Source organism: Papio anubis, chromosome 8 (genome assembly GCF_008728515.1).
Source record: "Papio anubis isolate 15944 chromosome 8, Panubis1.0, whole genome shotgun sequence".
NCBI lineage: Eukaryota > Metazoa > Chordata > Mammalia > Primates > Cercopithecidae > Papio > Papio anubis.
This window is the reverse complement of record NC_044983.1, coordinates 26530145-26557534: the sequence shown is the minus strand read 5'-3', so window position 1 is coordinate 26557534 and position 27390 is coordinate 26530145. Positions and strand designations below refer to the sequence as shown.

At 47.4% G+C, this 27390-nt stretch overlaps 1 protein-coding gene across 4 annotated transcripts; it reads right to left on the bottom strand.

Annotated features, from left to right (window-relative positions):
- Window positions 1-778: 778 nt before the first annotated feature.
- On the bottom strand, window positions 779-27390 carry PNOC (prepronociceptin). 4 transcript variants are annotated; one of them, XM_009212757.4, is made up of 4 exons: window positions 27196-27390; window positions 15039-15187; window positions 4698-5091; window positions 779-1184 (listed from the first exon to the last, which is right to left on the bottom strand). In XM_009212757.4, exons 2-4 carry the CDS (start codon window positions 15162-15164, stop codon window positions 1099-1101), a joined length of 606 nt encoding a protein of 201 aa, XP_009211021.1. In that variant the 5' UTR covers window positions 15165-15187; window positions 27196-27390; the 3' UTR covers window positions 779-1098. The 4 variants fall into 4 exon arrangements, with proteins under 4 accessions (XP_009211021.1, XP_003902643.1, XP_009211020.1 ...); XM_003902594.5 differs by having other exon boundaries at window positions 4639-5091; window positions 26934-27204; XM_009212756.3 differs by having other exon boundaries at window positions 26934-27204.

Sequence of the window (27390 nt, the reverse complement as noted above, 5' to 3'; positions counted from 1 at the left end):
TAACTCTCCCTGACAGACTCGGTTTGGGTTGCCTTGTGTTTCTCGGCTGGACTCTGACAGTGACATACCCTAACGTGTGAAGCTGGAGATAAAAGTGGCATCAGCAGGTTTTTCTCTGCCCTCCTCCTTGTTGTGTGTCCCAGTCCACTGGACCCAAACTAGCAGGATCTGTACCACCTGGAGCTTGGTAAAAAGGCAGATTTCTACCATCTGAAACGGGGTGGCGCCAGCAGCCTGCCTCTGCAGTGCTGATGCCCACAGGGGTTTGGAGGGCCCTGCCCTCTCTCTGGCCCGTCCATTCACACAGCCATGTGCATTAATTCGCCCACCGGCTGCACTTGGATCTGGGCACTGTGCCATCGGGGTGCACCTTGCCCTTTTTTTTTTTTTTTTTTTTTGAGACAGGAGTCTCGCTCTGTCTCCCAGGCTGGAGTGCAATGACGCGATCTTGGCTCGCTGCAACCTCTGCCTCCCGGGTTCAAGCGATTCTCCTGCCTCAGCCTCCTGAGTAGCTGGGATTACAGACAAGTGCCACCATGCTTGGCTAATTTCGCCATGTTGGCCAGGCTGGTCTTGAACTCCTGACCTCATGATCCACCCACCTCAGCCTCCGAAAGTGCTGGGATTACAGGCGTGAGCCACTGTGCCCAGCCTGCCCATCCTCCTTTCTACACAGCAGAGCCATGCACTTTTTACCTCTGCCTCCTGGGAGCCGCAGCGCTGGTTTGTGTGCAGAGTCTGCTTCTGTCACTTCACTTAAAAACGGCAAACCAATTTATTAACCATTTGCTCAGTAGAAGTTTAATGGAGAAATCGTTGTTTAAAACAATCAGTCGGAAAGAACAGCTCTTTTACAAACAAGTTATGGCAGTGGAGTCAAAACCCCAGGTTCAATTTCCTGTTCCTTTCACCTGCCCCTAGAAGGGGGAAGAGGCAGGTGAGCAGGAGAGATGGGGCCATTGAAATGGTAGCTAGAGGAATTACAAAAATACACTCTGATGTAGCAACAGGGTTGTGGTGAAACATGCCGGGGGCTGGGGAGGAACAATTGGGGAGGTTCTGGAGGCCACGAAGCCTGCAAGATCTGCAGACAGACGCTCAGTGCCTTGGGGAAGAAGGAATCCTGATTCCCAGGCGGCAGGTCTGGGGCTGGACACATGCTGTTTGGGGGATCACCTGGACGCCTGGGGAGACAGAAATGATTAAAAAATGGCAAACCTGATGGTTTTTCTCACCCTTTTCTATTCCCCCTAGAGACGGAAGCAGTGAAAGGGAGGCAAGGAAAAGCTATCAACCCAAAGAAATCCTTCCTAACGTAGCCCGAGGGGTCCTCAGCTCCTCCACATATCTGCTCCCTGAGACCCGGGTCTACTGGCCGGACTAATAGACTAAAGGGGAGGTCTGTGGGCTGTGACTTGATAGGCACAGCGGCAAGCCGCCTCCTGGGGAACAGTTCTCCCTGGTATTTGGAGCCCATGTGAAATAGTGCCCTTGTTTTACAGTTCTTTTGTTTGCAAGTGCTCTTTGAGCCGGAAGGCACTGATACCTGACCATGAATGAATGTGCTCAGTTTCCATTGCCTAGAAGGGTCAAAGCCTGAGGGTAGCAGAAAAGAGGAAGGCAGTATAGGGTCAGAGGAAAGGCAGGCAGACCCCCAAGACCAGCTGTGACAAGTTCTGTCTAGAGGTGGGCCTGTACCCCGATAGCTTTCCTTCCTAGGACATCATTACACTTTCTGAATAGGGTTTTTTGTTGTTGTTGTTTGTTTGTTTTTTTGAGATGGAGTTTCGCTCTTGTCCAGGCTGGAGTGTAACGTACACTATCTCGGCTCACTGCAACCTCCGCCTCCTGGGTTCAAGCGATTCTCCTGCCTCAGTCTCCCAAGTAGCTGGGACTACAGGCGTCCACCATGACGCCCGGCTAAGTTTTGTATTTTTAGTAGAGACGGGGTTTCAGCATGTTGGCCAGGCTGGTCTCAAACTTCTGACCTCAGGTGATCCACCAGCCTCGGCCTCCTAAAGTGTTGGGATTACAGGCAAGAGCTACCACGCCCGGCCCTGAATAGGGTTCTTTATCCCATTCCAGTGTAAGGTGGCCCCACTTCTTCCCAGCCTTCTCCATGTCGATTAGTATTAGATATCTTAGAAGTCAAGGACAGCATTGGTAACGAGTCCCCCAAGATGGAGACACCTCCATCGTGTAGGGCAGGTTGGGGTGTGTGTATGTGGATGAAAATAAGGTTGAAGTCAGCTGTTATAGACTCATAAATATCCATATTGGAACTCACCAACTGTGCATGTTGGGGGAAAAGAAACGGAGAGATGGTTGCAGAAGGAGAAAGGAGAGTCATCAATAATACCCAAATGTGCTGGTTAATGTTTCCGGTTTCCATCCAGAACTTGACATCTGAGCAGAGCCACAGACTGAAGTTCCTTACCGGCTTTGTTTCAGTGCCTCTCAGTTGGAAGCATAACAGAAGATTAGAAAAACCAATTGCCCGGATACGGGCTCGAATCATTTTTTAAAAAATAAATGGATTCCTGTTAATGGGCCTGATTTTCAACTGTGTTTAGGTAAAGAACATTGCCATCGTTCAGAATTAGACATGAGCTTCAGTGTCCCTGAAGAGCCACTTTAAAGAAGAATGCCTTTAAGATTTGAAAGAATTCAACCCATGCTACTTCTGAATGATTTGCTGTTAGGTGCTGTGCAGATATGTGTTAGAAAGAAATAGGAGGCTTGTGAAGGATCCGAGAGTATGACTTCAGAAGCAGTGCAGGTTAATTTGGGGCCTTTGGAGATGAGTCATCCTGCTAAAATAAACACATCAGCTTTCTCTTCACAACTTAATACATGTGTCCATATTTGGTAGCAGGCCTGTGGTGAACATGCCGGCCTACCTGCAAAGGGGCCGTCTCCATGCTAAAGTGTGGGCACCAAACATTAGCATATGCACTAATATATCATCAAGGAAGGTTATTAGTGACACCGCTACCTCTGACGGTATGGGACGCAACATAAAACAGCACATGCAGATATTTTTTCTCTTATGCTCGGACTCAGGGAAAAGCCCCACTTGGGTAATGTTTTGGGGTGATTGTGAGGAACTGACTGGTTGTGTTAGGGCAATGATAAAGTTTGGAAGTTTGTCCTCTTCCAATTTCATGTTGAGATGTGATCCCCAATGTTGGAGGTGGGCCTAGTGGGCGGTGTTTGGGTCATGGGGGTGGATCCTTCAGGAATGCCTTGGTGCCCACCCCGTGGTAATGAGTTCGTGGGAGATCTGGTTGTTAAAGAGGCTGGGACCCCCTCTTTTCTCTCTCTTGCCCCCTCTTGCCATGTGGCACGCCATCTCCCCTTGCCTTCTGCCATGAGTAAAAGCTCCCCGAGGGCCTCACCGGAAGCAGATGCGGGTGCTGTGCTTCTTGTATAGACTGCAGAATGTGAGCCAAATAAACTTTGTTTATAAAGTACCCAGCCTCAGGTATTCCTTCATAGCAATGCAAAATGGATGAATACAGGCAAGTTTCTTAGCTATTTAAGGAGACGTATGAGACTCTGCAGATGATCATATTCCCATATACTAATTAAGGCACATAGCCTTGATGGTTGGGATTTTCCTAAATTTTCAGCAAATTCTACTGTGCTAGGTTGCCAATGCCACTCAAAGTGATGTATTGGTTGATGGCCTAAGGAAAGTTGGGTTTTGAATGACCAGGTAATCAGTTAGAGTCTTTGATGTATATTATTAGACATGTGAATTCGTAGAAGTTGCCTGTGGGGGTAGGAACAGAGCAGAAGAAAGAACAAGGAAGAAAGAAGAGAGGAATAAAAGCAAGCAAAAAAACAAAACAAAACAAAACAAAAATGGCACGCTGGAAAGAATCGAAATGGAGGAAAGAAGATGAACCCCTTTAGTCCATATTCTAGTAGCTACTAGGTCCATTGGGCCAAATTCTCCACGTCTTGCTCAGTAATGATACCATTGACCACAAGGAATCAGTCCCTCTCTGGCAAGGTAGCAGGATGGACAAATGGCTTGTGGAAGGAGGAAGAGCAGAAACCACAACTCCTGATCTTAACAAGACCTCTTTGGCCAGGTAAAATGGGAAACTTTAATGTTTCCACGGAGCCAGGCACCCTGAGACCTGGGGAAAGGAGAGGGGATAGGTAAGCTGTCTTTGAAGATGAAATAACACCATCATAGCTGTGGTAATCGGACTCTGCTAATGGCTAAGAGTAGGTCCTGCTCTCAGTGTTTAGAGACACAATCTCGAGGAAAGGTGAGCTGACTGGTTGCTATGGCAACCGGATGGGCATATTGGTCCACTTAACTGTCCCCATAGTAACTAAGCTCCTGGGGAGTGATAGAGGAATTAGTTATCTTAACATACTACTATTATCCCCATGGTAACCAGTCTCTAGCCAGAAGTGGTCAGCTTCAAGGTGCAATCATAGGAAAATATTTGCTGCCTAGAGAAAGGGTGGGCTGGACTCCTTGAGGGGTGTGTGTGTGTGTGTGTGTGTGTGTGTGTGTGTGTGTTTGGGGATGAATGTGCTTCTAGGCCTGGAAGCAAGGCTAAGACAGTTGGTGTGTGAGGTCTCTCCTTGCCCCCAGCTTATTGGTGCCCAACTCACTCATGGGTTGCAGTGGCCGGTACAGCTGGGAAGAACGCCCCTTCCAGGCTACACATTACCATTCTGGTGCAGGGTGCGCCGGCGCTGGCTGGACTGCATGCTCAGGACCAAGTACTGCCTCATAAACTCACTGAACCGCTTCTGATTGGCCAACTTCCGGGCCGACTTCCGGGCCCCAGTGAAGCCCCCAAATCTCTTCTGCAGCTGCTTCTGCTCCATCTCACCAGCCTCCTCCATGCCAGGCTCAGGCTCCTCCTGCTCCTGGAACAGGCTCCGGACTCGGGGCATTCGCCGCAGATGCTGCATCTCTGAAGCTCTCGGCTGGTAGAGAGCAGCCGCCACATGCTCTGGGGCGGCAGGGCTGAGCTGCCAAGAGCTCCTAGCCATGACCTTGGTGCATGGAGTCCAGAGGGGGCTGGGGAAGACCTTCTCTTCACACTCGAGGATGCACACCTGCAAATATACGGGTGGGAGGAGGGGAGAAGGAACAAGAACCTCTGTTAATCCAGGGCGAGGGAGGAGATCCGGCCCACTGCACCAGTGCAAGTGCTTCTGAAGCATCTAGTTTATCAAGTAACGTGCAGCAGTTTTACACAGGTTTTTAGGTTCGTAGAATTTCAGAATTGGAAACAAACAGAGAATCATCTGACCCAGCTCCATCATTTTACAAAGAAATCAGGGCTCAGAGAGGTGAGCGTAACTTACCTCTGGTGTCACAGCATGTTAACATAGGAAGTTACGACAGGATGAATGCGCCCAACACCACACCCTGTTACATCTTTAGTCGAGTTTTTGGAGCCAAGCACAACTCATGACTGTCACCCATAAAGACTTTTATTTTGTTCTGTCCTCAGGCTTGTGGAAGGTCAGATGGGTTAAAGAAATTGGGGATGTGAAAGTATGTAGTCAAATCTGCAGGTTTATTTTAAGGTCATTGTGTAAAGATCTACCCGGATGTTGTTAATTTTTCATCCCTCGTACAGCAGTCGTCACTATCTGTGTATCATTTATAGCAAATGGGGGTCAAGACCCTGTGAAGTGTAGGCAGACTGTACGTGCGAGGCCGAACCTGTGATCCAGTTCCAGGTTGGAGGAGAGATGCCATCATCAGATGTGAGCCCAGCAGACCTGCCCCATCCCTGGGAACACTCTGCTCTGCCTCTCCTGCCAACCCTGACTTCTAGCCACCAGCTGGACTGGTCCCCTCTTGGCTGGTTCTGACCTTGGGCCCCCCGTCTCCCCCCCCCTCCCCCTGCCTCCCACGTTCTTGGTTCTGATTGGGTCTCCTGGAAGCCTCTGCCCCCGGCTTTTCTTCCTATTTACTGTTTTGGCTTCACCCCTAATTTCAGTCTAGGTTTCTGGCCTTAGCCTACTGGAAACCCCTGACCTTGCTGCTGTGAGTCAGTAGGCAGAGCCTCTCATCATAGCATGGAGCTCCTGCCTGGCTTCCAGGGCACCTTCTGGGGCAGAGGCTGCAACTGTCTGGCCTGTATTCATCTCCCCTTCTCCTTATGCACAGAACACTGTTTTATTCCTAAAGGCAACATATATGTTTCCCAAGCTTCCTTGGAGTGATAAGTAGCTGACGACATAAAAATGGAAGTGTAGGCCGGGCGCAGTGGCACACGCCTGTAATCCCAGCATTTTGGGAGGCTGAGGTGGGTGGATCACGAGGTCAGGAGATCAAGACCATCCTGGCTAACATGGTGAAACCCTGTCTCTACTAAAAATACAAAACAAACAAACAAAAAAATTAGCCAGGTGTGGTGGCACGCACCTGTAGTCCCAGCTACTCGGGATGCTGAGGCAGGAGAGTGGCGTGAACCCGGGAGGCGGAGCTTGCAGTGAGTGGAGATTGTGCCACTGCACTCCACTGTGGGTGACAGAGCGAGACTCCATCTCAAAAAAAAAAAAAAAAAAAAAAAAGAAAAAAAAAAGGAAGTGTAATCCCAGCACTTTGGGAGGCTGAAGCGGGCGGATCACTTGAGGCCAGGAGTTTGAGACCAGCCTGGTCAGCATAGCAAAAACCAATCTCTGCTAAAAAATACAAAAATTAGATGGGTGTGGTGGTGGGTGCCTATAATCCCAGCTACTGGGGAGGCTGAAGCAAAAGAGTTGCTTGAACCTGGGAGGCGGAGGTCGCGGTGAGCTATCACGTCACTGCACTTCAGCCTGGGTGACAGCGTGAGACTCTGCCAAAAAATAAAATAAAATAAAGAAATAAAAGAAAAAGAAAAAAAAAAAAAAAAAGGAAGTGATCAGGCATCAGGTGGGGTTTTCAAGAAAGTAGGAGGCTGACTTAAGTGGGAAGAACATCCCGTTTTCCTCTTCCTCCAACTTTCTGCTTGGAATGTGGACATTTGGGCTGACATTGTGTTTGCCATCTAGAAACCATGCAGTGACTCAGAGGATGGGAGTCATGGGCTAGAAGCTGCCGACTGGCAGAGAAAAGAGAGGAGACTGGAGCTGCCACTGCAGCCCTGGGCTGTCCCCTCCTCACTCCTGGTGAGGAACTGAATCTATTGATTTCAGCCACTGTCACTTTAGGTGTTTGTTACTAGCGGGTGAATTTCATTCTTATCTGATGCAGTTGTCCTTCTGCTTGGCCTCTCAGTCCCTGTCTCTGAGTGGCACCTCACTTCCCAGCTGACTCAGATTTCAAACTCTGGGCATATCTTTTCCTCCCCTCTCACCGCCCCCATCCTGCCAGTCTACAGTTCTGCCCCTCCTCCCACTCCCTCTACCACCGCCTAAGTGCCTGTTAGGTGAAGTGGGTCCCTAACTGATCTCCGCATCTCTGGTCTTTGCCACCGTCATCAATGTGGTACCTCTGGCAGGATAGCCTTCCTGAAGAGTAACTAATCATGTCATTACCTTGCCCACAGCTGTCTAATTGTTTATTGTGTCCATAAAACAGCTCCAAACTCTTGAGCAGAGCATTCAAATCCCTCTACCACCTGGTCCAGCCCACCATCTGGGTCTTATTTCCGAGTCTTCATCACATGCCCCTTGAGGCCTATAAGGCTGTTCCTAGTGCCTTAAACACCTCAAAGCTCCTCACAGCCGCATGCCTTTCTCTCTGTCCCTCGAATGCAATGACCTCGTTGAATCCTTCCATCCATTCTTTGGGACCCAGACAAGCTCCAGTGCTGCCCCTCTCTGATACCTTCTAGTTCTCTGGCAAGAATCGCTCTCTCCTGCCTCTGTCTTCCCACAGAACTTTGTATTCCTCTTGTGGAAATTTTAACGCTTTATGTCATTAAATTGCAATACCTTCTAAGGCAGAATATGACAAGTTAGGGACCACATCTTACTCATGTTTGAATCCCTTGGAGGAATCTTCTCCTTTCAGTAAAGACTAGGGTTTCAGTAGAGGTTTGTTGAACTGAGCTGAATTAATCAAGAAGTCACTTTATATTTAGGTAAGAGTATAAAAGAAGGGAATGAAAAGAGGTGAGAAAGAGTCCCTGGAAGAACAGGGGTCGCAGCTAGTTGCAACCAGGACTGGAATGCCCCTAGTGCTTAGCATGCACACTGGTACAGCAGCACCTGTCACCCTGCTGCCATCCTTTGCTTATCTGATTCCTCATCTGTCCCATTAGTCCAGGACTCCAGGATTCTTTTATTCTTTTTCTTTTTTTTTTTCTTTTGGAGACAGAGCCCACACCTGGTCTAAAGGGTCCCACACCTGGATGTGAGTCCCAATCATCTGCAGAGCTTTTAAAAACAGAATTTTGGCTGGGCGTGATGGCTCATGCCTGTAATCCCAGCACTTTGGGAGGCTGAGGCGGGCGAATCATCTGAGGTTGGGAGTTTGAGACCAGCCAGACCAACATGGAGAGACCCCATCTGTACTAAAAATACAAAAAATTAGCCAGGCATGGTGGCGCATGCCTGTAATCCCGGCTACTCGGGAGGCTGAGGCAGGAGAATCGCTTCAACCTGGGAGGCGGAAGTTGTGGTGAGCCGAGATTGTGCCACTGCACTCCAGCCTGGGCAATAAAAGTGAAACTCTGACTGAGAAAACAAAAAAACAGAACTTCAAGACTCAACTCAATCTCTGAAGAACAGAACCAGGGATTAAAACTTATCTTTACAAAGGAATTAAAAACTTAATTTTACAAAGGTCAAGTAATTCCAATATTTGCCTGGGTTTGCAAATCATGAATATAATTCGATCTTTGCATTTTATGATGCGGTTCAGTAATGTGTCCAAAACAACACGGTTAGGTAACAGTATAACCTGAACAAGAACTCAAAGATGCCTTGCAGCCCAGTCTGAGACATCTACTCAGCTACCTCTGTGTGCTTGCAATATGAATTGTGGCAATCAATGCAAGAAAAAGGATTTTATGAGGCCAAGAGCTGAGGTTTGGATGGAAGTATTGCCTGTATTCCAATGGACTGGAGGGGACAGACAGGGAATGGGTCTGATGGGAGTGTTCCTTTCCTTCCCTGGTAGGGTTTCCAAGAAGCAACCTGTCCAAGTCCACCTATTAGTCACAGGAGGTGACATTGGCCCCTAGTGATGCTCAAGCCATGGTTTTTCTGAGCATGCCTTTTTCATTTAGCTTTTACTCAGAGATACTTAACACATGGAACTTAGTTGCTGACAGAATGACCTCAGTAGGGAGATGCAGGGAACTACTTTTTCACACCTGCAATGTAACTGATTATAAAAAATTAAGGCAGCCCTCCCTTCCATAGATAGGGAGGGCTGCCTTAAGAACAATGGAATTGCAAACTTCTGGAGTATTCTATAAGAATTGTTACTGTGCTGGGCATGGTGGCTCCCACCTATAATCCCAGTACTTTAGGAGGCCAAGGAGGGAAGCTCCTTTGAGCCCAGGAGTTTGAGAGCAGCCTGGGCAACATAGGGAGACCTCATCTCTACAAAAATAAAAATGTTAGTGGGGTGTGGTGCATGCCTGCAGTTCCAGCTACTTGGGAGGCCGAGGTGGGAGGATTGCTTGGGCCTGGGAGGTCAAGGCCACAATGAGCTGAGATTGCTCTACTGCACTCCAGCCTTGGTGACAGAGCGGGACTCTGTCTCAAAGAAAAAAAAATGCTACTGGAGTTTGTTAGAATGCAAATTTTTAACATACAGCATTGGATATTCTGACCCACTAAGTCAAGGTCAGAAGGGTGACCTTGTCTTAAATTGCATTAAGAGATTTAGAGACAAAAAATAAGGCAACCAGTCCCCAAGAGAGAGTGTGGGGAAATTTATTTTAAACTCCCTAAAATTTGGCCTGGTGCAGTGGCTCACACCTATAATCCCAGCACTTTGGGAGGCTGAGCTGGGGCCCATAAACTTGTATTTTTAGCAACAGCCCAGGTGATTCTGAGGCTGGATGATATCTGGAGAAATCCTGCTTTGAAACTTGCTCTGAGGAGGAAGAAACCATTACAGAACATGGTGGTTAAAGACTCCTACAGAGGGTGGCTCAAGCCTGTAATCCCAGCACTTTGGGAGGCCGAGACAGGCGGATCACGAGGTCAGGAGATCGAGACCATCCTGGCGAACACCGTGAAACCCCGTCTCTACTAAAAAATACAAAAAACTAGCCAGGCAAGGTGGCGGGCGCCTGTAGTCCCAGCTACTCGGGAGGCTGAGGCAGGAGAAGGGCGTAAACCCAGGAGGCGGAGCTTGCAGTGAGCTGAGATCCGGCCACTGCACTCTAGCCCGGGCGACAGAGCGAGACTCCGTCTCAAAAAAAAAAAAAAAAAAAAAAAAGCCTCCTACAGAGAAAGAGTCACTTGGGTCTGTACTTAGCCTGCTCCTGAAATACTTGGAAGAAAAGCAGCTAGAATCAATGTGTAGTATATTCTTTCAGATCAGAATCCTGTTGAGTTAGTACTCTACAGGAGTGGATCTCAACTGGGAGTGATTTTGCCTGCCAAGGGGCCATTTGACAATCTCTGGAGACATTGTTGGTTGTCAGAACTGGGGTGTATGTGTGTGTGTGTGTGTGTGTCTGTGTGTTACTGGCACCTAGAGGCCAGGGATGCCAGTAAACATCCTAAAGTGCCCAGGACACCCCCCACAACAAATAATTCCCCAGCAAAAGTGCCCATAGTGGCAAGTTTGAGAAACTCTGCTCTGCAAAGTCAACAGGGATGCAGAGAAGTGTGGCTAGCACTGGGAAAGCCATCGAAGGGTAGAGTGGGGGAGCTGGATCTGACCTTTGAGCATGCTTGGTCCAATCCTTGCAGAATAGGAGCCCCAAACTGCTTGTTGAATTGTTCTGCTCTGTCAGTTTACAGAAACAGGTGGAAGAGTTGTTAAACCTGGAGGTACTTAGATCTTCTGTGAGCCCCTGGGTTTCTAAGCCCAGATGGTAATTAGATTTTGTGTCAGTCAGGGAAAATGAAATTCTGTGATCAAACCAGATGCCACAGTCCAAACCCAGACTTGATGCACTATTAGATAAATTAGATGCTAACAAAATCATCTCAACTCTTGATTTAGGAGAGGGTTTTGGGCAAATAGGAGGAAGGCAAATTCACAACAGCATTTGTAGCACCAGATGGGCATAGGAACTTAATTCCCGACCCTCTGGTGTGGGAAACTCACCAGCCTTTTTCCAGAGATGGGTTAATGGCTTATTAAGTGAGCTGGACACGTGTTGGCAGCCCACGCTGATGGCATTACTATATTAAGCCAGAATGCATATGGGCATCTGGAGTCTCATATGGCTGCCAAATTGATCCATAAAGCTGGGCTTATGGGGAAAGTGAGCAAATGGCCATTTGGGTGTCTGGGCTCAAAGATTAGGGTACAAAGTGGGAAACAGGCACATGAACCCATTGGGGATAAAAGGAGCAGCTCACAAAGGTGGTCAAGTTTCTGCCACTAAAGAGTCACACCACTTCTGACCAAGAGACATTTGGGAGCTATTTGCTTTCTGAGGTCCTGCTAGAATATCTGAGGACAAATACAGAAGATGAACAGCACAGAAGACAAACATATAAGGAACTCCTACTGCAAGTCACCTCATTAGAATTTTCATTTCATGAAGATAGAAAGAACTACCAAAAGGTAGTTTGTTTAGAAATAGATTTTAGGGAATTTTATTGATTGATTGAGACAGAATCTCACTTTGTCCCCCAGGCTGGAGTGCAGTAGCATGATCTCAGCTCACTGCAACCTCTGCCTCTCGGGTTTAAGTGATTCTTCTGCCTCAGCCTCCTGAGTAGCTGGTATTACAGGCATGCACCACCATGCCCAGCCAATTTTTGTATTTTTAGTAGAGACAGCTTTTCGCCTTTTTGGCCAGACTGGTCTCGAACTCCTGGCCTCAAGTGATCCACCTGCCTCAGCCTCCCAAAATGCTGGGATTACAGGTGTGAGCCACTGCACCAGGCCACATTTTAGGGAGTTTAAAATAAATTTCCCCACACTCTTTCTTGGGGACTGGTTGCCTTAGTTTTTGTCTCTAAAACAACTCAGTGAATCCAGTTTTTTCTCCTTGAGCTGATGAAGTAAGTACCATTCACAATTAGGTTAAAGGCCAGGACGTTGCAGTGGGTTTGGGTGTGAGTCATTTAGCAACCAAAATTATAGTTTAACAACAAGCAGCCATACTTCAATAGTCTACTAGGAGCAGAAATAAAAAGTTTCTTGATGAAGCCGAGGATCCAGAGGACCCTGGGAAGAGCTTGGTGGAGGGACTGGGGAAGGGACCCTTGCTGAAATATGAGTCCCCCTGTCATTCACAGGAGGGACATAGCCAAGGCCTGCCAGATTTGGAAATGGGATTTGAGTGTCTACTTTCTAGGCATTTTGTTAAACTTAAACGTAGGTTAAAAGTGAATACAAGCTAGAAACAAAAACAAGCAGGCAGCCGCATCCTCCGGGGGGTTAGCAAGCACTGTGAAGGTGTTAGTCCTCCATTGTGAGGCTTTTACGGTCCATTTTCTGACTTGTTTCAAAGAAGTAAAGCTGAGAATGTTGTCTAGACCCCAGATATTTAAGATGCTATGGAGAGATGCAGACATGCTCCAAATTTTTGACTCTCTGAAAGATGCAAACGTAAAATCTTTACAGAGACTGCAGCAGATGTGCCTATTAGAAGACTAATGGTCTTCGAATCTTCCAGTTTCCGCGGGATGGGATGTGTTTATTGAGCTATGCTCTGTGCCACACACTGTGCTGCATGCTGGGATACCCAGCTCCATCAGTAAAGAAAGCTCACTCCATATGGGGAGAGAGAGTCCTGCAGATACGACTAACAATCAGAACACGAGGAAGGAGGGCCCACTCCACTGGGGTGGGCGGAGAATCAGTGCAGTGTTCTCTTACCAGGGGACACTTAATCTGGGATTTGAAGTGCGAGTGGGATTTATGGATGGGGGAGGAGGCCGACGCAGGCACGATGGCAGGGCAGGAAGAGAAGGCAGGATTTCTGGGAACTATGGAAAGTGATCGGGTCTGGAGCCCAGGAGAGAGGAGGTCAGGAGCGTGCCTCTAGTTTTCTGCAGCCTAGGAGGAGCAGAAGGCCTGGGATGTATGGGTGAGTTCTCAGAGGGAGGTGGAAAGCAGAGAATCTTGGTCATCCTTTATGTGTAGGGGATGGGGAGAGGACAAGGAACCAACACAGTAGCCAGAGTGGGGAAGAGAATGAGGCACATGGACGGAGAGAGGGCTGGGGTTCCTGAAAGAGGGAATCGTCAGCAGGATAGGAGCTCAGAGAGAAACATGGTGGATGAATAAGAGGAGACATTTACTGTAACCACGTAACCGAGGGCCAACTGTAGACTATATTCATGGAAAGTAATAATATTAATAACATGGGAAATTGATCTTGGTATAATATAGTAAGTGAATTGGTTAACTGGAGATGCCCTGGGTAGTTATGACTGGTTGGAAAATGGGCTTGAAAACCACTGAGCCCAAGAGCTTAGTGCTTTGGGTCTGCTGGATTTTTATCTCCTCCTCTGTTATCTGGAGGTGGGAGACACCAGGTTGTGTTAGCCCCCCTGCAAATACTCGGTTCTACATTTGTACGTTTGCCTTAAGGAACTGTGGTGCTTCTGGTTATTTTGAAAGGTTAAGGGGTTTAAAAGATGGCATCTTTTGAAAGAAGTTATTTGACTATAAAGTAAAAAATAATTGAGCTATACTGGATTTAATAGGAGAGGAGTAACTATGTGGACTGAAATGTAGATAGTTGACAAAGCAGTTTATTTAATGAAGAAAAATTTAATACTGGATTTGCACCTGAAGTTGGAAATTTAAAATATAAGAGAGCATTTTGGTACTAAGGGGTTCACTGTTGAATTATCTGCAATATCAAAAATAAAAGGCACATATATGTTCAATCGTTAGACAAATTACACGGTCCTTCTGTATCCACAGGGGATTGGTTTCAGGATACTAAATCTATAGATACTCAAGTCCCTTATATAAAATAGCTATGCGGCCGGGCACGGTGGCTCATGCCTGTAATCCCAGCACTTTGGGAGGACAAGGTAGGTGGATCACTTGAGGTCAGGAGTTCAAGACCAGCCTGGCCAACATGGTGAAACCCATCTCTACTTAAAATACAAAAAATAGTGGGGCATGGTGGTGGGTGCCTATAATCCCAGCTACTTAGGAGGCTGAGGCAGAAGAATTGCTTGAACCTGGGAGGTGGAGCTTGCAGTGAGCTGAGATGGTGCCACTGCACTCCAGCCTGGGTGACAGAGTGAGACTCTGTCTCAAAAAACCAAAATAAAAGTAAAAAATAAATAAAATGGCTATGCACATCCTCTTGTATACTTTAAATCATCTCTGGATTACTTATATTACTTAATATAATGTAAATGCTGTGTAAATAGTTGTTATGCTGTATTACTTTATTTGTATTATTTTTATTGATATATTATTGTTATTTTTTTTTCTGAATATTTTCTATCCATGGTTAGTTGAATCCTTGAATGTGAAACCTGTAGATACCGAGGGCCAACTGTAGACTATATTCATGGAAAGAAATAATAACATGGGAAATTTATTCTGGTATAATATAATAAGTGGAAAAAAGTAAAGACAGGTGTAATTTCTCTTTCTCTGACTTTCTCTGACTGGTGTAATTAAGGGTGATTTAAATTTCTCTTTTTTTATACTTTTCTGAATTTGCCACACTCTCTGAAATAAGTAACGTTATTTTAATCCTGGGAACGACCTGGCATCACAGGCAGGGCTCTTCCTGCAGGTGGTATGGTGGAAAGATCGCAAGGTTCTGGGTTGGAAGAGCAGCTCCTGTCTGCATCTGTTTCCTATGGGCCATGTGATGCTGGGCAAGTCCTGTGAGCTGCGGGAGAGGCCTTGGCTTCTCACTCAGAGTCTGCTCCGGAGTAGGGAGGGAGGAGGTAGTCAGGGAGGAGGACAGCCTCTCTGCCTTGCCTTGGGGACCTACCTCCAGGTTGAAGCTGTCCAGGGCTGGGCGGAGCTTCTCCTGGCATGTGAGACAGTCCCTCTGACAACTGCTGAACACACTGGAGAAGAGGCTGAGCAGCAGCAGGTCACAAACCAGGACTTTCATGGTGCAGGAGCAGGAAGCAGGTGCTGGAACATACAGGAAGCATGGCAGTGAGTACAGCCATTCTCGGGGGGCTGCTTAGGAGACCCTAACCCAGAGGATGCAGGAAAGACACTCCTCTGCTGTCTCTGGCAGGACGGCACTAGGGGCCTGAGATTCACTTTCCAGGGGTGTAAATTGTCAAGGCCATAGGCAACCCGGCCCGATCACCTAGACTCAGTGTTCACGCACAGGCTTGCTAGTGTCTGGGTTCTTGAGTTGGTCCTGGGTGTCAGGATACCCCTGTGATTCCTGCCACCTGCCTGGCCTTGACACCACACAGGCACTTTTGGGAGCAGCTGTGTGGTGGCAGAGATAGCTTTCTTGGAAGCTGAAGGCATCGCTTTGCAGCTTACCAGCATGTGACATTAAATCAACCTCTTCGAGCCTCAGTTTTCATAGCCCATAAAAGGGGCACAGTGGCACCTGCCTTATCACAGGCCTATTGTGAAGATGAAGTGAGATCTGTAAGGGGAGTTTTGCAAAGTGCTGTGCAAAAGTAAGATGAGTAAAATACGAGATTTATTAATGACTCAAGTGCTTCCTTTCATCCTCCTGACCTTCCCTGCTGCAGCCAGGAATGCCCCCAACCCCCATACCCTGAAATCTCTCTTCCAGGTACTTGCCTCTTATCCCTGCTAGATGTGAGCTAGTGCTGTGGTCTATCTCTGTCTCCCTAAAATTGCTATGTTGAAATCCTAACCTCCAAGGTGATAGTATTAAGAGATGGGATCTTTGGGCCAGCCACAGTGGCTCACGCTTGTAATCCCAGAACTTTGGGAGGCCAGGGCAGGTGGATCACTAGAGGTCAGAAGTTCAAGGCCAGCCTGGCCAACATCATGGCAAAACCCTGTCTTTACTAAAAATATAAACATATATACATACATATCCAGGTGTGGTGGTACACACCTGTAATCCTAGCTACTTGGGAGGCTGAGGTGAGAGGATTGAGAGGATTGCTTGAACCCGGGAGGTGGAGGTTGCAGTGAGCCGAGATCGTGCCATTGCATGCCCACCTGGTTGACAGAGTGAGACTCTGTCTCAAAAAAAAAAAAAAGAGAGAGAGAGAGAGAGAGATGGAACTTTTGGGAGGTGATGAGATCATAAGACTAGAGCCCATATGAATGGGATTAGTGCCCTTGTAAAAGAGGCCCCAGCGAGCTAGCTAGTCCCGTCCACCACTTGAGGACACAGCAAGAAGGCAACAACTAAGAACCAGGAAATAGACCCTCACCAGACAGTGAATCTGCAGACATCTTGATCTCAAACTTCCCAGCCTCCAGTACTGTGAAAAAGAAGTTTCTGTTATTGGCAGGGCACAGTGGCTCATGCCTGTAATCCCAGCACTCTGGGAGGCCGAGGCAGGTGGATCACTAGAGGTCAGAAGTTTGATACCAGTCTGGCCAACATGGAGAAACCCCATCTCTACTAAAAATACAAAAATTAGCCAGAAATTGCTTGAACCCAGGAGGCGGAGGTTGCAGTGGGCCAAGATCACGCCACTGCACTCCAGCCTGGGTGACAGAGCAAGACTCCATCTCAAAAAAAAAAAAAAACAAAAAACAGTAATTTCTGTTGTTTATAAGCCACCTAATCTACGCTCTTTTGTTACAGTCACCTGGACAGACTAAGACAGTTGGCTTTCTGAGCACAGGGCCATGTTATTCACCTTGGCATTCCAGGCCAAGCACAGGTCCTGGCATGTGGAACTCGCTATTTAAAATTGAACAAAGAAACTATTCTAAGATAGTAGCTCCAAGGATTGGTCGATTGGATCAGTGGTTTGCAATCTTATGTAGGATTGCCTGAAAGGTGTGCAGTTTTCACTGTTTCTCCTTGAAACTTATCTTTTGATCAAGCCTTCTGAATCTGAAAGATGCTTTCCTGGACTGTATCATTTTGGGTCCCTGTAGAATCATCTTTAGGTGTAGGATTAAATGGAAAGGGAACAAAGAACTTTCTAGAAATGTAAATGTTCTTGATTGAAGTCGCAGGAGTGTATCCATTTGCCAAAACCCATTGAGTTGCAGATTTATATTCTGTGCATTTCACTGTATGCAGTTCCCTTAATGAAGAGTTCAGTGCAGAAAGCCAAAAATGACTGCCTTTATTGCTCTTTCTTCAGTTGATATTGAGGAACTGTAGAAGGTCTTGCTACTCCAATGCACCCTGCAGACCAGCTGGAATCTTGTTAGAAATGCAGATTCTTGGGCCTCACCCGAGAACCACTGAATCAGGATCTGCGTGTCTTTTTGTTTTTGTTTTGAGACAGTCTTGCTCTGTCACCCAGGCTACACAATCTCAGTTCACTGCAACCACCACCTCCCCAGTTCAAGAGGTTCTCGTGCCACAGCCTCCTGAGTAGCTGGGATTACAGGCACATGCCACAATGCCTGACTAATTTTTGTATTTTTAGTAGAGATGGGGTTTCACCATGTTGGCCAGGCTGGTCTCGAACTCCTGACCTCGTGATCTGCCCGCCTCGGCCTCCCAAAGTGCTAGGATTACAGGCATGCACTACCAGGTCCCACTAATTTTTTGGAAGGATCTGCATTTTTAGCAAGATTCCCAGGTGACTTATATCTGTGCCAAAGTTTGGGAAGTGCTGGTATGAAAAGGATGTGAACAAAGGAGGGACCTGCAACTGAGCCCACCCCAGTTCTTCTTCTTGTGCATCATCAAAGCATTTCATACCCAGAGGATGATGGTAAGTATGGGATGCTCAATAAGTGTTAAATCAGTGAGTTGAATGTTTGTTTGTTTGAGATGGTCTCGCTCTGTTGTCCAGGCTGGTGTGCAGTGGTGCAATCACGGCTCACTGCAACCTTGAACTCCTGGACTCAAGTGATCCTCCCACCTCAGCCTCCCAAGTAGTTGGGAGGATTGTTTGAGCCCAGGATGCCTGGTTAGTTTTTAAATTTTTAGCAGAAATGAGGTCTCGCCATGTTGTCCAGGCTAGTCTTGAACTCCTGGCCTCAAGTGTTCCTCCCACCTTAGCCTCCCAAAGTGTTGGGATTACAGGCATAAGTCACTGCACCTGACCAATTAATTCACATTTGAGATGGGTTTTGAAACAAATAATGAACACAGTGCCTATATAAATGACTGTATTGCAAATGCATTTGAGATGAATTTTTCTTCTTTATCCCAAGGACCAGGGCTTTAGTTGAGATTTATTGCCTGGGTTATTGTAATAGCCTCCTAATTAGTCCACCTAATGTTCTGGCTTCCCCCCAAGCCATCTTCAATCTGATGATGTCACCATTTATTTAAACTAATTTTATAACCTCATTGCTGTCAGGAGGAGCTCCAAGGACTTAGCACCGACTGATTCTTGCCTCATCTCCTAGCACCTAACCTCACATAGCCTCTAGTCTCAGCCAATCATGTATAGCTCCGAACTGTATCAGGCTCTTCATGTTTTTTTTTTGAGACAGAGTCTTACTCTGTCACCCAGGCTGGAGTGCACTGGTGCTATCTCGGCTAACTGCAACCTCTGCCTCCTAAGTTCAAGTGATTCTTGTGCCTCAGTCTCCTGAGTAGCAGGATTACAGGTGCCCACCACCACATCCGGCTAATTTTTGTGTTTTTAGTAGAGACGGGGCTTCACCATGTTGGCCAGTCTGGTCTTGAACTCCTCACCTCAAGTGATCTGCCTGCCTTGGCCTCCCAAAGTGCTGGGGTTGCAGACATGAGCCACCGTGCCTGGCTTCTTAATGTCTTTTTATCTTGGCACTTGCTCTTCCCTCTGCCCAGAATATCCTTCTCCAACTCATCCTTCACACACACCTCTAGCTTCATCCCTTCTGGGAAGCCATGTCCACCCCATGGTCTGAGTTAGATCAGTCTCCTCTGCTGCCCTGGCATCTGGAAGAGCACATCATAGTGGGAGGCCAGCGAGCCTCAGGGGCTCCATCCGTCAACACCGGCACAACAGACGCACGCTGCAGAGTGGCGGTGATGTGTGCCTTCTCATCTGCTGATGACTACAGACTGCCTGCTTCCCACCGCAGCTCTGCGGCTTGCTAGCTGTATTTGACCTCTCATTTCCTCATCTGCACAAATGGGATGAAATTAGTACCTGTCTCGGAGGATGATTAGTGGGTTAATGTTTGTAAGCAACTAAAATAGCACTGACAGGCAATAAGCATATATACGAGAAGGAAAGAACCCGGCATGCAGCATTCACTCTAACACTCTTTTTTTGTTTTTTTTGGAGACGGTGTTTCACTCAGTTGCCCAGGCTGGAGTGCAGTGGCACAACCTTGGCTCACTGCAACCTCCACCTCCCAGGTTCAAGCAATTGTCTTGCCTCAGCCTCCTGAGTAGCTGGGACTACAGGAGTGCATCACCACGCCCAGCTAATTTGTGTAACATTAGTAGAGGTGGGGTTCACCATGTTGGCCAAGCTGGTCTCGAACTCCTGACCTCAGGTGATCCACCCACTTCAGCCTCCCAAAGTGCTGGGATTACAGAAATGCGCCACCATGCCTAGCCTTACGTTTCTCATTCTACGAAATTTCCGTCTTTCTAGATATTTTTGTAGTGTTCCAAACAGCGTGGTTGTGCCCTCTGCAACCACATGGTGGCAGTGGCTATACGTCGCAGAAGAAATGGAAGGGAGGAGAAAAGGAGCCGTTTCCTTTCCTTCCTAATATGAGGTTGTAATACAGAATGTGTGCATCGGCTGAGCTGACAAGCTGTGACAGATGTTAGCGAAATGCTCTCTGGCTGAGGTTTTTTGTGAACTTCATTAACCGGGGCAATTTGCACATTCAGGAAATGTTGGCTGGTTTGACTGATGTTTGCCATCTCAAATTCTGGGTAAATGGGATTTAGAGGTGAGGTGTAAAAGGTAGATGAGCTTCTGGCACACATAGTGCATGCTCCATTTGCAGGTGAAATGTGGGGCCCTACACCTTGGCATTTGGGGAGACGTTGTTGAGTGTCCTTGGCTCTAGCCAAGCCCTCCCTGTGGGTCAGAGGCACATGTACCTTCTGGACTCCAACCTCCCGGCCCTTCTCTGTCTCCCCTCAGTTTTAACAATTGACTCCACTGATTATTCGAGGAGTCATCCACACTCAACGCTATCCATTGCTCCCTGCAATTCACAGAATCTGCAAAATGGAGATGACCACATAGTTCCCTCCACCCCGCAGGTGGCTTGCAAGCTTTAAAATGAGACGAATGTCAGTGAAAACTCAAAATTATGTAAATATCATTATAAAAGAGACAGCATTCTGTATTTTCTCATACACCTCCCAACACCTACTACAACTGTGTTCTAGGTTAAATCAGATTTTGGACTTTGAAAACTCAGCAGATGTTTTTCATTTGTAAGAAGTCTTGACTATATCTATATGCTGGATGATGCTCTGTATTTAAATGGAGATGAGTACTTAGTTAAATCACGAGTTGTATTTGTGTTTAAACCTTACACTGTGGACCTGTGTGACTGCGGACAAGTCCTGAGATCCTCAGTCTTTTCAGCTGCAAAGTGGGGATAATAACAGGTTTGTTGTTACATTGATGCTGCAGTTTTATACTTTGTAACAATGGGACTGTGTGCAAATTATTTCACTTCTGTCAGCCTCAGTCTTCTCAACTGTGAAATGGGAATAGTGACAGGTTGTTGCTATTTTTATACAACCATAGCAGACATCAGTAAATAAAAAGTTACCTGTGTAGGTTGAATTTTATATGGTTGTATTTCACTTGGTGAGCCAAGCTCAGCTAATACTTCTATGTGGCAATACTATATTCTGGGCATCTCATATTGAATAAAGAAATATTGAATTGCCTTTTCTTTTGGCAATGACACCTCATAAATTTAATTGTGCCTTGCTGTTTATAAAGATAAAATACTGCTATGGTTTGGCCTTAATCGATTTGCTTGTAATCTTGCTTCCAAGGGCAATATAATTAGTTGCTTATCTGTTTGGAGAATCACATATGCAGCTTTAGCCGAAGCTCAACCCTAATTAAGTTTTGTCTTATGACCTATGTGAAGGCCTGTAATTTTGATGCTGCCAGCAGAGAAGAGAAGAGGGGACTGGTCTTGCTAGAGGCAGATACACCTCCATCCTTTTCATCACTTTTCATCAACCACATGTAGAGAACATTCTTGACAGGTTACCAAAAAATTTTGTATTCATATATTATACAACCCTATAATCTAGGGTTAATATCAACCCACCTTTTTAAGATGAACATAAACTCTTAGAGGTTAAGCAATTTGACTAGGATCATCCAGTTTATAAGTAGCAGACAGGACTTAAACTCAGGTGTGTTGACTCCAAATCGTGTGCTCTGGGAAACCATAAACTTTACACACTGTTTCTGCTTTTGGAAGGTTGCCAAATTCTGACGGAATCTCATTGTGGTGGAATCTATTTGCATTTCATAGCAATCATATTACTATGACTTTAGAGCACTGTGAGCCAGGCTCTGCGCTAATTGTTATCATCCCCGTTTTATAGTTGAGCAGATTGAGGCTTAAGGAGTCGACATAACTTGAAGTGGCAGAGCTGGGACTCATGTCTGATCCTGCCCGTCAGTGATCCCTGCAGCTGTCTTTGTGTAGGAGAACTCATTCAGGCACTTCCTCTTGTTCTGAACTCTGCACTCCCTCTCTGATGACAACCCTTTTTTTTTTTTTTTTTGAGATAGAGTCTTGCTCTGTTGCCCAGGCTGGAGTTTAGTGGTGCTATCTCGGCTCACTGCAACCTCTGCCTCCCGGGTTCAAACGATTCTCCTGCCTCAGCCTCCTGAGTAGCTGGGATTACAGGTGCCCGCCACCATGCCTGGCTAATTTTTTTGTATTTTTAGTAGAGACAGGGTTTCACCATGTTGGTCGGACTGGTCTCGAACTCCTGACCTCAAATTATCCTCCCACCTCAGCCTCCTAAGGTGCTGGGATTACAGGCATGAGCCACTGTGCCCGGGCTGATGACAACCTCTTTATTGTTGCTTCTCCCCAGTTCACAGCGGGATCCTTCATTGCACACCAGCTGCATGTCCATTGGAAGATAGGTTGGTCTTCCCCATGCCCCATTTCTTAGACCCATTGCAGACAAGACTCCTACAACGGAGCTTGTGCTTATTTACCAGCTATTATGGAGAGAGGCTGCTTTGGTTTCTTTTCCTCTTCTGGCTGATACCATTACACTTCAAGTGTCTCTCCTCTGATCTAAATTTCCACCTGGAAAGAGGGGGACGACATAGAGGAGGTGGAGGAAAGAACAATTGCCCAGCCCAGCACAGGTCAAGCATTCCCTAGGCTGGGGAGAAATGAATGAGCGAGAGCTGTGCTCAGAAACAAGAGTCCTGGCTTCTAGTCCGGCTCTGTCGTTACCTGTGGGATTTTAAGCAAGATCTTTTCTCTCTCTGGGCCTCAGCTTTTCCCTCTATAAGAAGAGGCAGTTAGATGAGATGGTTAATATTCTTTGATTTTATGAATGGCCAGATATTTGTACTTTCCAGGAAGTGAGAAGGGAGGGAAGAAGGGAAGAGGAAAAGGAGATGAAGGCTTCATGGGGAAGTAGCTTCCGGGCAGCACGGGAGGAAAGCCATAGAAAGGGTGTGGAGGGGGCAAAAGACACACGTTCAGGGCTGCTGCAGGTGGGAAGGTAGCCCTCAACTCCCATCCTCCTGGTTCTGGGCCACACTCCCACATATACTGGCAACATAATTTAAATAGATTTTGGAAAGCTTTTATTCACTTTTAGCTGGGTGTATTAGGATACATCTGCAATCCCAGCAACTTAGAATGCTTGAGTCCAGGAGTTTGAGACCAGCTTGGGGAACATAGTGAGACCCCTATCTCTACAAAAAAAAGAAAAAGAAAAAAAAAAGAAAAAAATTAGCTACGTGTGGTGGTGCAAATCTGTAGTCTTAGCTATTCAGGAGGCTAAGGCAGGAGGATAGCTTGAGCCCAGGAGGTTGAGTCTGAAGTGAGCTGTGATTGTGCCACTGTACTCCAGCCTAGGTGACAGAGTGAGACCCTGTCTGTAAACAACAGTAACAACAACAACAACAAAAGACCAGCCTGGGCAACACAGCAAGCCCTGCAACTCAAAAAGAAAGAAAGAAAGAAAAGCTTTTATTTACTTTTATGTAATAAAATCATTCAATGTTCTTTTCTAAAATATTGGAATATTGGAAAACACAGATAAACAGCAATGAATCTAGGACAACAATCTTCAAACTTCTTTTTTTTTTTTGAGATGGAGTCTCACTCTGTTGCCCAGGCTGGAGTGCAGTGGTGCAATCTCGGCTCACTGCAACCTCCGCCTCCTGGGTTCACGTCATTCTCCTGCCTCGGCCTCCCGAGTAGCTGGGACTACAGGCACCCATCACCACGCCCGGCTAATTTTTTTGTATTTTTAGTAGAGACGGGGTTTCACCATGTTAGCCAGGATGGTCTCGATCTCCTGACCTGGTGATCTGCCCGCCTTGGCCTCCCAAAGTGCTGGGATTACAGGTGTGAGCCTCCGCGCCCAGTCAAACTTCTTTAAATTTGTACCCCTAGCAGTCGATTTTGAGTACACATTCCTAATTTATTTATAAGTTACATACTTTATAAAATCCACTAAAATGCAAATTAAGAAAGGTAAGATAAAAACAAAAGTCTCAATTTCCTGAAGCCCATTGTGAGTTTGGAGGAAGCCAGAGCTCTGGCCGCCCTGTGCTCCTGGCACTTGCTCTGTGCGGCTCCTATCAGGAACTCCACACACGTTCCTTGGCCAAATGAATGAAAGAATGAATGGAGAAGGAGGGTGGGGGGAAGATTGCAGGCCAATGTGGAAAGAGGGGAGGTTGGATCTGAGCCATTGTGGGATGGCAGAGCTGGGTGCACGGTGAGGCATGCGATCTACTCCACCTGCGAGGCTGGGCCCGCAGGCTGATGATTTTGTGCTTCTGCAATGTTGAAGCAGCTGCCAGTATTTTGGAAAATAAATAAATAAATAAATACCCACAGGATCATGGAAAATTGAGACTGAAACTAATTGTAGCCTATCCAGGGAGATGCCCAGAAAACTGGCTTGTCCCTGAAATTGATGTGCTCCAAATCTCACGACTAGTTTGTGATTAGATGGAAAGCTTTATGTTCGATTGTGGGATTTAAATAAAGGTGTTTAGAAAATTCAGTTTGCTTCATGACTGCCCAGCAATTCAAGCCACTACCAGTCATTCATTGTCAGGACGGCTCCTGTTTTCTGAGAAGGGTCCATCCCTTCCTAAGACATCTGAGGAGTAGCTCCACCCAGACCCGGAACGCAAGAGATTTCAAAGCTTCCTTCGTGGGCTTTGGGAGCTGTGGAGCTGGATGGGGAAATGAGGGATCGCTGAACCGTGTCAGTGCAAGTAAAGAACGCTCCCCTGAAACTTCCCATTCCTACCCGTGTGCATATGTGCGTGTGCGTATTAGCACAAAATAAGCATGCAGACAAGCTTAGCTCACTGCCTGGTGCAGAGTGGGTTTCAAGAAATGTTAATTCCGTTGCCCTCCTTTTGTGTGTTTGACCTGGCTGCTGCCTCCCTCTTCAAAGCCCTTGACCCATCCAGATTCCACCTGCCTTCCCACTTGGTAGAATCCCAGGAATCCCGGGCGGAAGTGCTCCTTCTCCCAAATTCTTCTAGCACTTGCTCTCTGGATTATGCGATTTAGGACTGAATTACACCCAGCTTTGCATGGTCCTCTAATTGTTTCTCATATTTGTGTCATATCTCTCCTCTACCCCCGACCCCACTATGAGTTCACAAGCACCCCTGACCATAATGGGGAGATGAACTGGAGCCAGAGTGGCTTGGCTCAGTCCTGACCCTGCCACGTACTGAATAAATCATTTAATCTCTCAGGTTCAGTTTCCCCAACTGCAACACCGAGATAATGGCACCACCTCACAGGGCTGTTGCTGGGATAATAGGTGTGAAAGCGCCTAAATCGTTGTACAAATGTAAAGTGCTGTTATTATCACCTCCGCTGAATCTAGTAGAGCCCCTGCAAGCCTCCCTGCCTGGTGGAGTGTAGACGATAACTACCTGATTGAGTGAATACAGAACAGCTTTGTGACAGCTCCTGTCATAGGCGCCAGGGAGCACAGGTTTGAGCCTAATCCTGCAATCACTCCCTTCATTGACAATGCAAACTCGCCTGCATTTTACAAATCCCTAAGTACTCTCAGCCTTCAGCTGATAAAGCAGGGGCTGCCGCCCTGTGAGCAACAAAACCGCGCCCTCACAACAACCCGAGGCTGCACCACAGCACCCTTGACAGGCAGCACTGGGTGGCACATGGAGATATAAAAGCTGCTGCTTTTACTGAGGTGAGGATGGTTGGGGATGGGTTTTCCAGGGACCCTCCTCTGCAGAAGACTCAGCAAGCCCAAAGGAGCACGAATCCTTTTTGTTAAAGGTAACAGAGCCTCAGTGGAAGCTTGTAGAATATTTCTCTGCCACACTTTACAAATGAGAAAAAAAGAGGGTGCAGGCAGTAGCCACCCACAAGCAGCGAAAAAGAGCAGTATTTGCTTTGGGAGGTTTTGATAAGAAGCCAGGCAGTTACTTTTCCCATCTATGTTGAAAACTCTGGTTTGGGCTTGCTGGCGAATGCCGTGCAAAGCTCATCTTTTGTTAGTCTGCCGAACAATGTTATTGGTTATAATTGGGGCAATTATGGGCTGCTTGAGGAAGCTAAACACAGATGTTTAAGCGCAGGATCAGGGTATTCAAGTCCAAAGCAGTTTGCTTTAAATAGTCCATTTCCCGAATCATCCTGCCTTACTTGAAATTCCCCCAGAACTTGCCCATGTTCAGAGCGAGATTGGGGGAGGAGGGGCTGGGTAGTGAAGCCTGGGGAAGCAAGACCGAGGGAGAGAGATGCACAAAGAGAGGAGGAAGAAAGAAGGTGGCCGAGAGAGCCTCGAGAGTTGGGATGCGGTGACTATGAACGGAGTATTCTGCATGACCTGGGCAAAGACCTTTAGGTGGGGGAGATGGGCAGGGGGAGAGAGATGCCAAGCAAGAGAAGAGCCCTCTAAATGAATCAGGTTCTAGGAGACCAAGGTCACGCCTGTAGAAATGCCCTCTGGAATTCACACGCCGTGGCGCTCAGCAGTGTGTGTACACAGGTGAAGCACACTCCCCAGGTCTGGCGCTTCCACATTATTTGTAGCAATTTCTGTTGGGGGCAGAAGGGAGAAGGGCTCCCTGCGGATTAAAAACTCCCATCTGGATGGCATGAAGTTCAGTGATAGGCGGAGAAGCAGCCTGCACACCGCATTGGAGAGGAAAGGAAGCCACGGAGAGAAAACCCTCATGAGGGGGCCAGGGGCTTCCTGGGGGCCGCCCCCTGGAAGGCAAACCCCCTCCCAAGTGCCTGCCCCTCCCCTGACCTCACTCCTCCAGCAGCCTCCTTTCGACACAGAGCAACAACCACGTAGGGGCCACAGCTGGGGAAGCAAAACTTTTCCTCATTTCCAAGTTCCCCTCTTTCTGTTTCTGCATCTGTCTGCGGTTAAGAAAGAGCCTTAGCCCTCCCCCGTTCCCCACCATCCAAGCGCTGCAAAGGAGATGAATGAAGAAACCATCTCGCAAGAGGCCAGCAGCATCCACACTGGACAAAGGAGAGAGGCCGAGGAGCCAGACCCTGGTGGCCCTGCCCTCCCGGAGCTCCACGCAGTTAGTCCAGTTAGTCGCGGTCGGGCTGGGGGCCCCGTGCAGTTGCCTACCTGAGAGCTGTCAGTCCCCGGCTCCCTCCGATGGATGTGAGGCTCGGTTCCGCTGTCTCAGCCACACCAGCATATATATCCTCTCCCCCACGCACAGCCCTCCCCTTCCCTGCCCACCTCCATGACACATACACACACTGACCCCCTTCAGCAACCAAAGAGCAGAACCTGCAAGCCTTCTGGCTGCTCCGTTTCCCCGGCTCTGCCATCAGACCTGTGACATCCCCACCTCCCCATCAATCCATTCTCAAGCCTGCTTCACCTGGACTCTGTTCAGCCAGGATCCCACAGCTGCCTTCCCTGTGCTTCCAGAGGCTCTGCGAGGACTGACGGGGAGCTCTGGCAAGTCAGAAAAAAAGCCTCCTGGTGACAGTGACGAGGCAGACCCCAAATCCTGGACTCTCCTTGAGCAACCTTTTTGCCTGAGGAGTGAAGAATAGGAGGCAGGCAGAAGGCA